At 34.6% G+C, this 17744-nt stretch overlaps 1 protein-coding gene across 1 annotated transcript in view; it reads left to right on the top strand.

The window, feature by feature from the left end:
• UBR3 (ubiquitin protein ligase E3 component n-recognin 3) overlaps positions 1-17744 on the top strand; it is a 197628-nt gene that overhangs the window by 161441 nt on the left and 18443 nt on the right. Inside the window, exons 31-32 of the mRNA XM_055572294.1 lie at positions 11764-11869; positions 14011-14114. Coding sequence (XP_055428269.1) covers positions 11764-11869; positions 14011-14114 — 210 coding nt within the window. The remainder of the gene's footprint in view (positions 1-11763; positions 11870-14010; positions 14115-17744) is intronic.

Below are 17744 nucleotides of genomic sequence, written 5' to 3'. Positions count from 1 at the left end.
ATCATTAATCTTGTACTTAGAAGAATCATGAATATTTAGCTCTTTATATACTGTGATTACTCAGTAAGTAAATGTAACTAATCAGAATTACATTGGTTCAAAATTAAAAGTATATTATTCTCAACTATAAATTGTCCTCAAACTTAAATTCTTTTAAAAAATTTTTATGTTGTGTGGACCTAAGAAAAACTTTTTATAAAGACAGTTTGTGTCGCCTATGGATTATAGCTGCTATTAATCAGTAAACAGATTTGTACTGTATTTTGATGTATACAAATATATTAAAATGGTAGATGTTTGCTCTTATTTATGAATATGTTAAAATACTAGTAATTATTTTAAAACCAATATAAGTTTTTTAAACATATGTATATTATTTTAGAAAGATACATATGTAATTTTGGAATTATTTCAAAGCAAAGGACTGATCAAAAATACCTTGCAATTTCTAATAAAAAGATACTAACTTGTGTGAAATTTAAACCAAGTTAATTTTGAAATTCTTACTGGTTGTATTAGATTTTTGTGTTATCACTTTGTACTTAGAAGTTTAAGGTTTTAAAAACTATTGTTTACTAAGTATTTAATCTTTATTAACCCCTTGACATAAGCACTTAAACACTACTTATACCCAGTGATTTAATATGTTTTATAGGGGAAGCTGTTGATAAATCTGAGTACTAGCTTCTAGTCTGTTTGAATTTGTAGAAACTATAATTTCACTTTTATTCTTTCTTGTTAATTTGTTGTTTGGTATTGGTTGATTTAATAGTTCAGAAACTGTTATATTAGAAAGTGTTTAGTAAAGGAATTTTAGTTTTATGTTCAAAATCTACTTTTTTTCCCCTGAGGTACTTAAATTTATACAGAGGCTTGTAAATGGTGAATTTATCCAGAGTGCTAAAATTAGCACTAATAAAATTAGTAGTAAAAGTCTAACAGCATCCACTTCAGTAATCACTGTCAATTTTGCTTTGAATTATTAAGTTGATAGTTACTTCCAGGCTTTTGTTCTTTTTATTTTCTAATTTAGTGAATATGAAATTTCAATGTGACAGTATAGAAGCGGTCATGATGAAGCTTATCCTAAATATAAGTTAATACTGTTTTTAGTTTTCTTCTTTTCCTTATCAATTGTGTTAGCTTCCCTCCCAACTTTATTAAGATATGATTGACAAATAAAACAATTTATGTATTTAGGTTGTACAACATGATGGTTTTGATTTTAGTTTTCATATGACTTATTATTGTGCAGCTACTTATGCATTACTTATTTATTTGTAAAAGCAGCTCTGTGAATCATGTGTGCAGAAAGTTATATGTTCTATAAAATCACACTATATTCCAAGTATATAAACTTAATGTATTTATTATTTACTCAAGCCTTACTCAAACCTAATTTAACACAAGAACATATTGATGGTATTTCATAGATTCCTATGAAATATTAGATCAAATATCTCATTTTTTCATCTTCTAGTAGTTCTCTAATGGTATTAGTAAATAAAAATTCTCATTTCTCTGGAGTCTGCTCATAAGTTGATATTTTCCTTTTCCCATTTATTAGTTTCTATCCCATTCATTAGTTTCACTCTTAAATATATCATTTAAAAAAGTCTTATCTTTTTTTCATAATATTCTGGTGAAAGAGAAAATGCTCTACTAATTAAGCAAATGATAAGGAAAATTACACTTTTGGAATAATGTTCCATCACAAATTCCTGATGAAATTGAAGTTTAGTTTAGTCAAAAAAATTTAATAAATTTTATGTGGAATGGTTTGTGTAATGCCTGATATATAATTGGGCTTCCTTGGTGACTCAGATGGTAAAGAATCTTGCCTGCAATGTCAGAGACCGGGGTTCAATTCGTGGGTCAGGACAATCCCCTGGAGCAGGGAATGGCTACCCACTCCAGTATTCTTGCTGGAGAAACCCATGGACAGAGGAGCCCAGCAGATTACAGTCCATGGGGTTGCAGAGTTGGACACAAGTAAGCAACTAACACAGTGAGAGAGAAATATGAATGGAGACACACACACACACACACACCCCACACACACCACACACACCACACAGTGGGGGTAGGTGGAGAAGAAGAATGTTCTGTTAACAACAATGAAAGCAGAAAATATTATCAGCAAAATTTATACTGAAAAATCAAATTGTTTTGGAATAATGCTTTCAGCACTTCCATATTCAAATAAGTTTTTTAGTATTGAGCTAAAATGACCAGTACCCAATCAGAGTAAAGGTTCCTAAATACATATCTGGGAAATTTTCCACAGTAAAAAATGAGCTTTATTAATTCACATAGCAATGTACTATGGTATTTTAATAATACTTTACATTTGTACTTTTGAAGTTTATAAAGTACTTTCACATAAATTATTGTCTTTAGAATGATCATGTGAAATAGATGTTATCTCTTTTTCATAGAAAAGGAAACTGAACTTCAGAGTGATTGCATTGCCAAGTCATACAGCGGAAAATGTCAAAGCTTGCAGTTGAACTCAGCTCTCTGACATTAAATTCAATTATGTAAGACATGTCCCTTACCCTTAAGTGTCCCAAAGGATGCAGTACCTTTACAAACATTCATCCATGGGCTTAGTCACTGCACACTGTTACTGCACACTGTTGCCTTGGGATCTTTTCAGGCTCTGCCATGCCATCTGTCCTGTTATCTTGCTTATCTTTGCCAGCCTTTCACTCTGAATCTTATTTTGTTTTGGACCACTCCTTCAGACATTTTCTCAAATCATTGTTCCTTCTTTGGGTACCAGTTGGTTCTCCTTTATTTTTCACCAGTTTGCTGGCTGGTTCCCTCTTACTCCTTCCCCCTTGATCCATGTGGATCAGCTCGCACATACAGCTCTGCTCCTGATTCTTAGGTCAGAACTCTGGACCGCCTCTTTATCCACTGGAAGCTCAGGCATTAAGGACCTTGTATTCAGCAGAAAAAACTGGTTCTAGATAATGTAAGATATAAAGTGTTAAGTTCTAAAGTAGAGTATGGAAAAAGTTCTAGAAAATTTGGAGGTTTGGGATCATATCTAGCTTGTAAAAATCAGTGACGCTTTTGGTGTTTCTGAACAAGATTTTGAAAAATAAGTGAATTTGGAGTTTTTGTTACAAATTAGTGTATCTACAGATAAGTACCACCAATTTGGTTAGCAGTAGATGTAGGATGTAAAAGCAGATGTAAAATTGAAGGCATAACTTTCTTATTAAGAATAATGTTTTATTAAAGTTACGAGGTTAATTTATTCAGTCAAGTGATTTGAAAAGAGACATGAAACTCCATAGATTCCAGTGAGGTTCACAGGCTTTCAATACTTTTGTGCCATGATATTCTTAGTGTATTTCTCAAGTAGAAATTGTTAGAACAGTGACTGTGGTGGGGGGTGGGAGGAAGCAGCATCATTGATAAATTGTTAATATTGGATAATTTTTAAAAATTATCTTTAGTTAGATCAACATTTTCCATATCTTTGGGTCTTAGCTTTCTGCTTATTACTGTAGTTTAAGCTACAGTTCATATCACAAATGGATTTCATGATTTAATAGAAATAAAAATTAAACTTCAGTCAAGAAAGCTTAAGGCAAACCCTTGCTTTGACATTTTCATTTGAGGAGCTTTAACTTAATTTTGACATAATATATAATCTTTTCAAGAAATGATGCATACTGTGGGGGACTGCCCCTGTGTTTGTTATTCCTAGAAAGGAATCCAGCTTGACGGTGTGCATGCAGCATGCAGCTCAAAATAGTTGCTCAAAGATAAATTTTTGGTGAATTCAGAGTTAAAATTATTTTGATGTTAATTTCACCCTGCAGTAATACTCCATAAGGATATTTTTAAATACTCTCACAAAATTGCTATTCAGTAGTCTCATCTTATTTTTTAACAGTGGTAAAACCTTGATATCTATGGCTTAGTAAGGTCTTTTTCAGATTGAAAAACTATGAATTCTACAAATAGGTTGAATCACAACTTTTGTTCTATTCTTTTTTGTTACCTCGTAACAAGAAGAAAATTTGGCCACCAGATTATTATAATGGTCAAAATGCATAAATGAATGTAAAAATGTAGAAATTGCCTTCAGAATCCATTCTTCATGAGTAGGCAGATAATTTAATGGCAGCCTCATTTAATCTCATGGATTCAGTTCCTCATAGTATCCAACCAGAGAATTGTTGTAAGAACATAGTTTTACCATAGACTATAAATCTCAACACTACTGTTTCTACTACTTCAATACTACCATTATCAAATTGGGGATGGGGGTAGTTAAGGAGACCGGAAGCAAGATAAAAGTTAATTTTCAGCCTAGTCTTTTCTTTTTTAAGCACCTAATTTATTCTCTTGGCCTGTTAAAAGGTGAGGTTAGAAGGAGAAAATGGGATTTATTCCCAAAGATTGATACAACTTCTTTATTGAAAACTAAATACTAAAGCCTCTTGATGAAAGTGAAAGAGGAGAGTGAAAAACTTGATTTAAAACTCAGCATTCAGAAAACAAAGATTATGGCATCCAGTCCCATCACTTCATGGCAGATAGATGGAGAAACAGTGGAAACAGTGAGAGACTTTATTTTTGGGGGCTCCAAAATGACTGCAAATGGTGACTGCAGCCATGAAATTAAAAGATGCTTGCTCCTTGGAAGAAAATTTATGACCAACCTAGACAGCATATTAAAAACCAGAGACATAACTTTGCCAACTAAGGTCCGTCTAGTCAAGGCTGTGGTTTTTCCAGTAGTCATGTATGAATGTGAGAGTTGGGACTATAAGGAAAGCTGAGTGCTGAAGAATTGATGCTTTTGAATTGTGGTGTTGGAGAAGACTCTTGAGAGTCCCTCAGACTGCAAGGAGATCCAACCAGTTAATCCTAAAGGAAATCAGTCTTGAATATTCATTGGAAGGACTGATGTTGAAGCTGAAACTCCAATACGTTGGCCACCTGATGCGAAGAGCTGACTCATTTGAAAAGACCCTCATGCTTGGAAAGATTGAAGATGGGAGGAGAAGGGGACGACAGAGGATGAGATGGTTGGATGGCATCACTGACTTAATGGACATGAGTTTGAGTAAACTCCGTCAATTGGTCATGGACTGGGAGGCCTGGTGTGCTGCAGTCCATGGGGTTGCCAAGAGTTGGACAGGACTGAGAGACTGAACTGTAGTTAACTGTCTTAATGACTAGTATGAGTTATACTAAGAAATAATCTTCCAGTTTAGAATTCTTAGGTGTTTAGAAATAACTCACAGAGACACAGAATTTCCAAGCTGGTGCTGAGCTCTTTGTGTTCAGTTTCCTTAACTGAATACTTCTCAAGTCATAAAAATTGTTTATGGTGTCTTGTGTATATGTATGGTATTCTTAGCCATACATGTGAAGCTCTAATTTTACAGTAAAGTGGAGTTACATTTTTAATTTGTAGAGTTTTTGGTATTATAATCTTACTTTTAATATTGTTAAAGATAGAATAGATTGCTAAATCTTACCTTTTGTTCCAGCTGAGAGTTCTTATAATTAAATCTTTGTTTTTTTCCAAGGAGAAACTAGTCTTTCAGTGGTGTTTCCTGTTTTAGTAATGATATGTTTCTCTTGTGATTAAGCACATTTCAATGCCTTAGACTTGTCTCACTGGTAAAGAATTTGATTAGGTGTTGCGGAAAATAGAGTCCATCTTCCCAGATGAGTTGTCACAGCAGCCAGCACTGTGAAGGAAATAGTGGGAGCAAGTGAGTCAGCCACTGCTTTAGTAGTCAGAGTGGAGAGGTCACTTCTTTGGGGAAGTGAAATTAGGGCTGATGAATTGGCCTCCTTCTTGGTTAGTAAGCCAGTGTGTCATGACAGCAGAAAAGAGCATACGTCCATCATGAATATTATGCTTATATTGTATGATTTTTAAAAACAAAGATTATTGACATATTCATGAAATATTCAGTGTACTTAAAAAATCCTGTTAAATGTCAAACACTGTGCTAGCCTGGGAAGTACAAAGAGGAAAAAAAGTAGTTATCTTTTTTAGGGAGATTTCACTGTCTAATAGGAGAGGAAAATGTGAAAAAATAATTACAAGGCTGTATTAGAAGTGCTAAAATAGAGGTAACTCAAGTGTAGAGCATGCTTAAAGCAAGGGATGATCACATCTGTCTCAGATATGTATTAGAGAAGACTTTGCAGAGGAGCCCTTGAACCTGGAAAGATGAATCAGGTTTGCTTGGAGAGCGGGAAGATGCCATTCTAGCCTGAGAGGACACCTTGTGAAGACACGTGGGGGACTACTTGCTAAAGGAAGGGAGGAAGGAAGTGTAATAAACCTGAAAAAGAAGATAGGGGTTATCTCTCTTTCAGTGACTTTTAAGGGCTTTCTATGACTCTTCTTTCAGTGGTTCACCAACCAATTATGAGACAATATGAATAGATTTATTGTTTACAGGAATTGGAAGTGGTTGAAACAAAAGACTTGAAGCTAAATGAGGACTTTGTCGAGTTATCTACTTGAGAAATGATACAGGGGGTAGAGTGGAGTAAAAGAGGATGGGTCATAGGAGGCAGAACCAATAGGATCAATTGGTTTATTAATTAAACCAATAGGCCAAGTTTTTCCTTTGTTGTTTGCATGGGCAGTGATGTCATTCACTCAAATGGAATTGTAAGAGGAAATGAATATCAGAGCTAGGCTGGGCTATATAATCAGTTTAGTTGTGCATATATAGATTTTTGTGGTTCCTGTCAAACATTGGAAGTGCTAGAGAAATCTGTGAATTGTAAACTTGCAGGTAGAAGTGGAAGTTGAGCTTAAATGAAATAGTGTATGGAGAATGAGAAGGAAATAAGGCTAAGAAGAGATCCTTTTCCTTTCATATGGAGAATGCCACCTTTTAGGGCTCAGCAGAGGGGGAACACTTACAGGTGACTGAGAAGAAGCTGGGCGAGAACCAAGGAAGCATAGTACCAAAAGTTCAGGGGAGGAGGGAGATGAAGGTTAAAAATGTATGTTAATATTTGTGTAGAGTGGTAGTTTTATGTGGAGACCTAATGTTTCTTATGTAGTTATAATCTCTAATTTTGGCTGTATTATCTCAAGTTTATAAATATTAAATTTATTATTTGGAATTTAACCATAGAAACCATATGTGTATGTACATGTATTTAAGCACACTATCTGCACACTACAGATATGTGTTCCTACTATAACTGCTCATCACGTAAAACAGCCCAGAGAGTTGGAATTATCCTCAGTTTACAGATAATAAAACTAGGATAATTTGCCCAAGGACACATGGCCAGTACAGAGCATGAATTCAAATCTAGGACTTCCTTAGTCCTACTGGACAGTGTTGCCTGTTTATTGAAATCACACTTCAGTTCAGTTCAGTCGCTCAGTCATATCTGACTCTTTGCGACCCCATGAATCACAGCACGCCAGGCCTCCCTGTCCATCACCAACTCCCGGAGTTTACCCAAACTCATGTGCATCGAGTCAGTGATGCCATCCAGCCATCTCATCCTCTTTTGTCCTCTTCTCCTCCTGTCCTCAGTCCCTCCCAGCATCAGGGTCTTTTCCAATGAGTCAACTCTTCGCATGAGGTGGCCAAAGTATTGGAGTTTCAGCCTCAGCATCAGTCCTTCCAATGAACACGCAGGACTGGTCTCCTTTAGGATGGACTGGTTGGATCTCCTTGCAGTCCAAGGAACTCTCAAGAGTCTTCTCCAGCACCACAGTTCAAAAGCATCAATTCTTTGGCGCTCAGCTTTCTTCACAGTCCAATTCTCACATCCATACATGACCACTGGAAAAACCATAGCCTTGACTTGGCTGGAAGAAGCACAAGCTGGAATCAAGATTGTTGGGAGAAATGTCAATAACCTCAGATATGCAGATGACACCACCCTTATGGCAGAAAGTGAAGAGGAACTCAAAAGCCTCTTGATGAAAGTGAAAGAGGAGAGTGAAAAAGTTGGCTTAAAGCTCAACATTAAGAAAACGAAGATCATGGCATCCAGTCCCATCATTTCATGGGAAATAGATGGGGGAAACAGTGGAAATAGTGTCAGACTTTATTTTTGGGGCTCCAAAATCACTGCAGATGGTGACTGCAGCCATGAAATTAAAAGACGCTTACTCCTTGGAAGGAAAGTTATGACCAACCTAGATAACATATTAAAAAGCAGAGATATTACTTTGCCAACAAAGGTCCATCTAGTCAAGGCTATGGTTTTTCCAGTGGTCAGCACACCTATAAATGAGTGATTTTCTCATTTCTACACCCTTTTATAAATGTAGGTGTAACTTTAGAACTTTAAAATGTGTCATTCCAGAAAAAATTGTCTATTCCTTTTGCTGTTGTTATTCAAAATTTTAATAATATTCTTTCTTGGTATAATTGCTTTTCAACTTTTAAAATCTCATGCACATGTGTGTGCATGCTCAGTCACTTCAGTCGTGTCTGACTCTGTGACCCCAGAGGTGACCTGTCAGGCTCCTCTGTCCATGGGATTTTCCAGGCAAGATTACTGGAGTGGTTGTCATGCCCTCCTCCAGGGATCTTCCTGACCCAGGGATCAGACGCTTGTCTCCTGCATCTCCTGCATCACAGGTGGATTCTTTACCACTTAGCTACCAGGGAAGCCTGTCATGAGCATATTTGGTGTTTATTACATTTTTCCATTATTTTTTAGTTTTTAACTTTTTGATATGATCAAAGGTTCTCCTCATCCTACATCTGCTAATGTCAATATTTGTTCCCTTGGCAGTGAAGAGCATGGTGGACCACCAGGGAATTCTCAAAGATATTTTTATTGCTAAATAAATTTTAGAGTTTACTCTTATTGATATATATTGATATATATATCTCAGACTGAATTTTGCAAACACAGTGAATTAAATAAACATAGTGATAAGTATTGATTGTTATTGGCTTGTTCTGCTTCCTATTGAAGTTATCTGCAATTTCCAGGATTGTTTCTGAAAGACAGATACACCTCCTTAGATATGTTATCATCCTTTAGTTCTCGTTAAAGCTAATACCAAAGACTCTTGTCATATATTATATTAGTACCTTTAGAAGATGCAACAGGGTTATAATCTCAGTTCTTCATAGGAATGGAAAAGGGGTGTGTGTTACAAAAGGAATTTTATACTTTTCTTTTAATCATTAAAACCTCAAGGAGAGCTGAAGTGGTAGAAAAAACTAAGAAGTAGGAAATCTTGAAGTCGGATTCCCTGGTGGCTCATATGGTAAAGAATCTGCCGGCATTGTGGGAAACCCAGGTTTGATCCCTGCTTTGGGAAGATCCCCTGAAGAAGAGAATGGCAACCCACTCCAGTATTCTTGCCTGGGGAATCCCATGGACAGAAGAGCCTATCAGGCTACAAATCCCCTGGAGAGAGGAGCCTGGCGGGCTACTCCATGGGGTGGCAAAGACGTGTGGCAAAGTCACACGACTGAGTGACTGTCAGTGTCATCAGGAATCTTGAATTCTGTTCTTAGCTTTGCTAATAAATATTTAGGGTGACCTGGCAAGGTACTTCCTTTCTCTGGGCCTACTTCCTCACCTGTAGAATAAGGGAATATGAGAAAATGAAAAGTTTTCTTCTAACATTTGTGTTTCTTTAATTATGATAAAGTCTAGGAAATTAGACATTTGCAACATTACTTTTATGCTGGCCATGGTTTCAGTGTAAAGCAGGTTAGTAAAATTGCCATGTCTGTGCTTTTGATTAAATCAAAGCTTCAAGTTAATTGACTTTTGTCTTGAAAAGAGATAGTAAAAAGAGACCTTTTATTCACTTAAAAACTTATATAAGAATGCAAAACTCCCCACTTGGCAGCTTGAGTTAATATTTCTGCTAGAGGATTTTTTTTTTAAACACTTCTAGGTTTTAGACACTTTTTAAAAAAATGATGAATTATATATATACTTCATAAAAATCTTATATAAAATTGAGTTGAAATAAAATAAGAATAACCAATATATCTTTATCATATTATTTCACTGCTAAAAATGTGTCTTGTTCTTATTTTTACCAATGGAACCAGGTTACTAGAAAAACTGAAAATTTGGGAAACTTGTCTCAAAACAGGGGATAGCTATATTATCTACCTTACAGTTTTTGTGAAAATAAATTGGGATAAATCTATGTAGGTGATTTAAATAGTGCTTGGCACTAATAAATACTCAGCTAATCTTAACCATTAATAGGATGAAGAAATTTTAAGAGAAGATTTAGACTATACATTGACTTATAGGCAGAAGATGAATAAGAATAAGGTGTTTAAATTCTTCTGTTTGTTATACAGAGATTAGATTGAAACAGTTGTAGGTACAGTGTTCAGCTCCTCCCCGACCTCCCATTTCTTCTACAGTGCCCCACAGAGTGGAACGTTTATTTTGTTCGTCTTACAGCTTCATGTCTTACAGATGATTTCTTCAAACTACTACCCCCACTAATATTACTAATACTTACATGGATGGATCTCAAGTTATTCTAAAGTATAGCTAATTTCTAAGTCACTTGCTCAGAGATACAAAATGTTGTTTAGTTTTGAGTATTTTAATTTAGAGAGTAAGTGACAACAGTATGTTTATGTCATTTGGCTTTTTTCTTTCTGGGTTTAGGAATTAATTCTAATCACATGTCAAAAAGTATTATCTGACTTTCTAGAAAGGGACTGTTGATTTATTTTAATTCAAATATTTTGAGTATTTAAGAGAGTAATTTAGTCCAGTCCTTGTCATTTATATCAGGAAAAGGACATGTGATATGAAAGCAAAATTTAAAATTTTTTTCCCAAATAATTAAAAAATTTTAAACAATTCTTTTTCTAAATGTTGTAGCAGAATTTTGTCAAAAGTTGAGACTGATTATTGTCATGGTATCTGTCATAGATTATTGTCAGAAGAAATGAAAATAGCAGAATAATTTTTCTAAATATTATCCTCATTTCCATTATTTTTTTCTTCATGTTGAGTCTAAAGATGAAATCACAATTAAATCTAAAGAATATTTAGGAGAAAAAAATTAGGTAAAGGAAGAACTTCACCCAACAGTGGTTTATATGGATGTTATTCTGCATATTACTCAGAGTAGGATATTGAAGATAATAGTGAATTTTGGTTAGGAGATCACAGCAGTGAAAACTACAGGTTACCAAGATCAAGGCATAAAGCCAAGGAAAGGTAGATCTCTGACAGAAGATGAGGAAAACAAACCACTTCTGTATTAGGACTGAGCATAAAAGAACAGTCTAAGTTCTGAATTTATTTGGATATGTGTCTCAGTGAAAGTGAAAGTTGTTTCTGACTCTTTGTGACTCTATACAGCCCATGGAATTCTCTAGGCCAGAATTCTGGAATGGGTAGCCTTTCCTTTCTCCAGGGGATCTTCCCAACCCAGGGATCGAACCCAAGTCCCCTGCATTGCAGGAGGATTCTTTGCCAGCTGAGCCACAAGGGAAGCCCAAGAATACTGGAGTGGGTAGCGTATCCCCTCTCCAGGGGATCTTCCTGACTCAGAAATTGAACCTGGGCCTCCTGCATTGCAGGTGGATTTTTTTACCAACTGAACAATCAGGGAAGCCCTCAGAGTTTACCTTAAAATAAAGCATGAAGTTGTTGGTACTTATACTTGGTGAATTATAAAGAAAGGAAACATTTCTTTAAAAATTACTAGAAATTTTGCCTGAATATTGTTCTGGACAAATTGTGTGAACTTTCTAATTACTTTTCCTTCAATTTATTTAGATCAGCTGTTCCATGTATTAGCCTTGCACATGCGACTTTATAGCATTGATTCTGAGTATAATCCTTGGAGAAAGCTCACACAGTTACTAGAAGAGATGAGTTCTCAGTAAGTATTATTGAAAGATTAAATTCAGTTAAAACTTTTTTGAAAATGATTAAGTATAAAAATAAGATTGAAGTTCTTTTTAATATGTGAATTTTCCTTATGAGACAAAAATACATGATAAAAATTGAAAACAGTTTATTATATTTTTATACCGTTTATATACTATTTATTATAACTATTTATACTATTATACTTTCTGTTAAATTTGCATAAAAATTCCTACTAAGTGAGAAAATCTTTTTAAAGAATTTCATTGGTTTTTATATAGACAAAACATTCAGAGGCACACGATGGCCGGTTGTTCTTTTCATGTCATAATTGATCAAAGGGTTCAGGTAACCTTAGACTTATTCCTTCATTGTAAAGTTCCCCACAGCCTTTCGCCTGATGATGTTTGAAACCTATGATCAGTCTTGCCTTCATTAGGTACTACAGAATAGTGGTTTAAAAAAAAACACAAAAACCTGCTTTATGATTTATTAGCTAGAAACACACTAGTTTTAGAATCTGCTTTTTAAAAATAACACATGAAAACCAAATTCCCACATCATTAAAATTTTTGAAATGATATACCTAATGTATTTACTCCTTATTTACAGAAATACAGAATCTGTACTTTATGCTACCACTTGTGTAATCAGTGGTAAACCATTTCTGAGGGAATTTGAATAATAGGTGAGGAAGTGGTGACCCCTAAATTTTTTTCTTCTTAAGAACTTTGGGCTTGTAAAGAAGAGATGCCAGGGAGACTTAAGAGACAATAATAGGATTCATAGCATTAATGGAAGTTTATCTTTGGAGAGAAAGACAAGTATTAAAGAGATATTTGTAGAGAATGGAGATATTCAAAGAGCTGTCTTCCTTTGGCAGTTCCATAAGCATCATAGAAGCAGGGATTGTTTACTCACATGTATCCAATGCCTAGCCAACAGTTAAGTAATCGCCATTTTGCTGAATAACGAAGCCTTATAAAAGATTTCAGCAGTTTTTATTTATCCCAAATCTAGTCTGACATGTAGCTTCAGAATTTAGCTGATTCTGAATGTTTAAGATTTACTTTTGTTCTCTGACATGAAAAATTAAACCTGTGATCAAAAAATTTAAGTTTCTAAAGGAGTTTTAATTCTTTTAGAATGAAAAGAGCTACTCTATAATATATTCTGTGTATTTTATTGTACTATACATACCTTCAGTTCAGTTCAGTTCAGTCGCTCAGTCGTGTCCGACTCTTTGCAACCCCATGAATCGCAGCATGCCAGGCCTCCCTGTCCATCACCAACTCCCGGAGTTCACTCAGTCTCACGTCCATCGAGTCAATGATGCCATCCAGCCATCTCATCCTCTGTCGTCCCCTTCTCCTCCTGCCCCCAATCCCTCCCAGCATCAGGGTCTTGTCCAATGAGTCAGCTCTTCACATGAGGTGGCCCAAGTATTGAATTTTCAGCTTTAGCATCAGTCGTTCCAAAGAACACCCTGGACTGATCTTCTTTAGAATGGACTGGTTGGACCTCCTTGCAGTCCAAGGGACTCTCAAGAGTCTTCTCCAACACTTAGGTTTACTTTTTTGTCTTTTATAGTATATTTTAAGTTCTGCTTTGGTTATTATATCTTTTTTTTTAACTTTGAAAATGTTAAAAGATTTTCTTTGAATTTTATATTAGTCCTAAAGTTGAAACAACTTTTAATAAGAGATATTAACCATGCCTTTTCAATTTAACTTGTTTGTGAATTGATTTTTTTTATAACACGAATATTTATTCTTTAATATGAAGTTTGTGATAGCAAGTATCCTAAGTGCCACCCCATTTGAAGCTAATTCTCTTAAATTCCATTTAATATTTTGTTTGATTTCTGTAGTCTGAGAGATCAGAAAGATTCACAATCAAGTTAATATGTCCCAAATGTTTAAGTTAGTAAGACCTAATAAATTTTCTAGGTAATTTTTTCCTATTAGGCAGAATCAAGGAAATATGTGCCTAGAATATTATATTTTTAGGCAAAAATGTTGTCCTAACTTTTTCTTTTGAGATTTCTTAGTTGCTTATGAAAGTTTGGTTTGTGTGTCACATATATGTGAAATATAAAGTGAGTTAGAAAGAAAATACAATACTGTCTAAAGTGATTATGCATTTTTCTTTTAGACTGGGAAATGAGGAACAACAGCCTGAGGTTCCAATTCTTTATCATGATGTTACATCCCTTTTGCTCATCCAGATCTTAATGATGCCTCAACCCTTACACAAAGGTATGTCTTTACAATTTATTCTTAGATTATATTGTATATAAAATGAATATTCTAAAAATTACAGGCATAAATATAACATTCAGTCTGATGGAAATATTCTGAGATAAATAACATTGTAATCATGTATTTCTAAAGATGAGTGAAATAAAGAATTTTTCTTCCTTATGGGTCTGTTTTTAGCTCTTTAGTCAATATTTAGGTAAAGATATGGGGGAGTCATTGAAAATCTTTAAGAAATTAAAATGATAGTACAGAAATGTGAAAAATAGAGCAAACTGTCAGCTTTAATGCCTTTACCTATCTACATGCATAGATACTTTGATATAGGAGTATCAGAGTTATTAAAAATGTGATGACACATTATTTTTAATTAGTGTTAATATCGTACTATTAATTTTTACATACTAATTTTTACTAGTATGATATTGATAGCATTCATAATTATTGCTCCCTAGTTGTATGAATTTTTAATATTTTTTGGATATTAAACCTGTCTGGATATATTATCTTCTTTCATTCAGTAGGCTACCTTTTTTGTTTTATTGGTAATTTCTTTGCTGTGCAAAAGCTTTTTAGTTGGATGGAGTCCCATTTATTTTTGCTTTTGTTTCCCTTGCCCAAGGAGACATATCCAAAAAAATATCACGAATGATATCAAAGAATGTACTTGCCTTTGTTTTCTTCTAGAAGTTTTATGGTTTCAGGTCTTACATTTAAATCTTTAATCCATTTTCAAGTTTATTTTTGTATACGGTCTGAGAAGGTGGTCCACTTTAATACTTTGGCATGTAGCTGTTTTCAGTTTTCCCAGCACTGTTTGTTAAAAGAAGCTGTCTTTTCCCCAATATTATATTCTTGCCTCCTTTGTCATAAGTTAATTAACCATATACATGTGGGTTTATTTCTGGGCAGGGAAGTCAGTTTAAATGCTTGATTTGTTTACCAGTTTTCAGAAAAATATGTAGGTTTTTTTTTTTTCTTTCTTAACATCCTCCAAAGGTGATTGCTTTTTTGTTTTTTATAATTATTATGAACTAATGAATTTTAGCAAATGAGATGTCTTTTAGTTCTTGTGTAGACTAATAACTGTTTAAACACTTGTGTTTGGTTTTAGTTGGCTTGTGTCCTGATGATATGACCCAAGCAATCTTTGGTAGCCTCTTCAAACTAAGGCATTTTAATCTGTGGTTTAGGTGTTCATTGGAAAAAACACATATTTAAATAAAACACTCACACCATTAGGTGATGTGCACAATTACTGAAAGTATGAAAAAACTCCTTGTAAGTTCAGAATGCTTTTATCCTAGACAAGTAGAGTTGAAAATTAATTTTTATTAAAATAGGCTAATATTTGATTAAATAGAATCTCTATACTTGATTGAAAACTAATTCTATCTCATATTAGGAAAGTATTTTGAACTCCAGAGTATTGGAGAATGTTTATTGGAGTGCTGAAATTAGTTGTGTTCCTAGACTTCCTGGAAACCATTCTAGTAAAGATTATTAAGGTAGCCTTTTGTTTTGATCATAGACTTCCATAGTGACTCAGAATATCACATTCACATGATCTTTCTACTTCCATTATTCCTTGAACATACCATACTGAAGAGGCAACTTTATCGTTGCTACACATACCTTAAAAACATACTTGACATTGTTTTTAAGCAGTTAATCTATAGTTTTCACACAGAAATAAAGATTTCTTTCAGGTAATTTCACTGTTTTTGAAATGTCCCTTTTCCTCATTTCAAACGTCTCAAAATAGTTTTGGTGGCCTAAAATATTTAAAAAGTGTTTTTTGAATGGATTCAAGACAAAGACTGTTGGAGCTTTTATTCGTTTCTCCACATCCTTCCTTACATTATTAAAAGAGCTTAATTTGGAACTCCCTGCTGGCCTTCCTGGGCTTCCCTGGTGGCTCAGATGGTGAAGAATCCGCCTGCGATATGGGAGACCTGGGTTGATCCCTGGGTTGAGAAGATCCCCTGGAGGAGGAAATGGCAACCCACTCCAGTATTCTTGCCTGGAGAATCCCCATGGGCAGAGGAGCCTGGTGGGTTACAGTCCATGGGGTTGCAAAGAGTCAGACATGACTGAGTGACTAAGCACAGCACAGTGGCCTTCAAGGAATTCATGAATCTCTAAATAATGTAAAAAAATTTCTATGTATATGTACATTTTTTATGAGAAGTTCCATAGCTCCTACCATATTTTCAAATGAATCTTGACCTCTAAAACTGAGCTGTTTATAAATTCTCCTGAGAACACTTGGTCATAAAGCAAATAAATAGTTCTGTAATAAGGAATGGCAGTAAGAAAATTGCTTTTGAGTAGTTGTAGAATCAGATAAGATTTTAATGGGATGAGAAATGAGAGGGCGATGAGAGAACAGACATAGTGAGCAGAGAGTAATCAAGAGTGAATGTAGGGAGAGAATAGAGGCTGTATGTGGATATAATTCAGAGTTTTTTTTTCTTTTTTTCTGAGCAGGTTTTGAGCATGTTTAAATGTTTGCCATTTCTCCCTTATTCACCTGATAACACCTGGTGCTCCTTTACTGGGAAGCCATTTTCTTGGCTGTCTCTTTTCCCCTTTCTCAAGTAGCTTGTTCATAGTTCTATTTCAATACTTGTCTCTTTGTAATAATAGTAGATTTTCTTTAATATTACTCTCTCGAGACTATCAATTCCTCCAGGACTTGCACCATTTTGTGTGTCCCTTGTGCCTACCTGGTACATAAGGTACTCAATAATGTGCAATGAAGGTGTTAAATATCCAGTTATCTTTTTTTCTGGTAAATTGCTTATTTTCTCTTGAAATTCAAGAAAGCTGTTACTTTAGTTGAAATCTTTGTACCTTAAATTGTGATCACTTCTGTATAATGTTCTTTAGTAATGTTGGCAGTTTATTAAACCTAAACCTCAATTGCCCTGAAGTATACCCAAGGGAACAGCATTAACTACCTTATTCATTGTTAGATGGATGTGGGATCTTTTCCCAGTTCTGTGTTGATTAAGGCAAAGAAAGTCTTATTAAGCTGTTTGTGTTCATTACTCGTCAGAGGCAAAATAGGCTGAAGCTTATCACACGGAAAACCACATCACAAATTGTTTTTTGTTGTAGACTAGACATTTTGAAGAGGATCAGTTCAGGATGGGGAACACGTGTATGCCTGTGGCGGATTCATTTCGATATATGGCAGAACCAATACAATACTGTAAAGTTTAAAAATAAAGTTAAAAATAAAAAAGAAAAAGAAGAGGATCAGAGCACATTAGTAACTCAGATCATAAAATGGAAGACTAAGAAGATTTGATATTTTCATGGATATGTGCAAAATGCTTTATGGAAGAGTATAATTTTTTTACCAATAATATTCATGATAATTTTAGGAAAAGAATAAGTGTCTGATACTGTCTTCATTACGTCGTGTTTATTCTATGGTTTTTCACATTTGGGTTTTATTATTTTATATATACTCTATCTTGTCCTTAAAGAAACTTGGAGCATTTGGTATCACCTTAACTCTAAAACAGTTTATGGAAAGAAACTTTTGCAAACACTGCAGTCTTCTTTGTCTTCCTGTTTATCATCTACCCTAAGCCTGGTACTTGTAGGCAAGCCAGTAAA

The sequence above is a fragment of the Bubalus kerabau genome, chromosome 3, assembly GCF_029407905.1.
Source record: "Bubalus kerabau isolate K-KA32 ecotype Philippines breed swamp buffalo chromosome 3, PCC_UOA_SB_1v2, whole genome shotgun sequence".
Classification (NCBI taxonomy): Eukaryota; Metazoa; Chordata; class Mammalia; order Artiodactyla; family Bovidae; genus Bubalus; species Bubalus kerabau.
The sequence above is the reverse complement of the archived record's forward strand: the minus strand, read 5'-3'. Positions and strand labels throughout refer to the sequence as shown.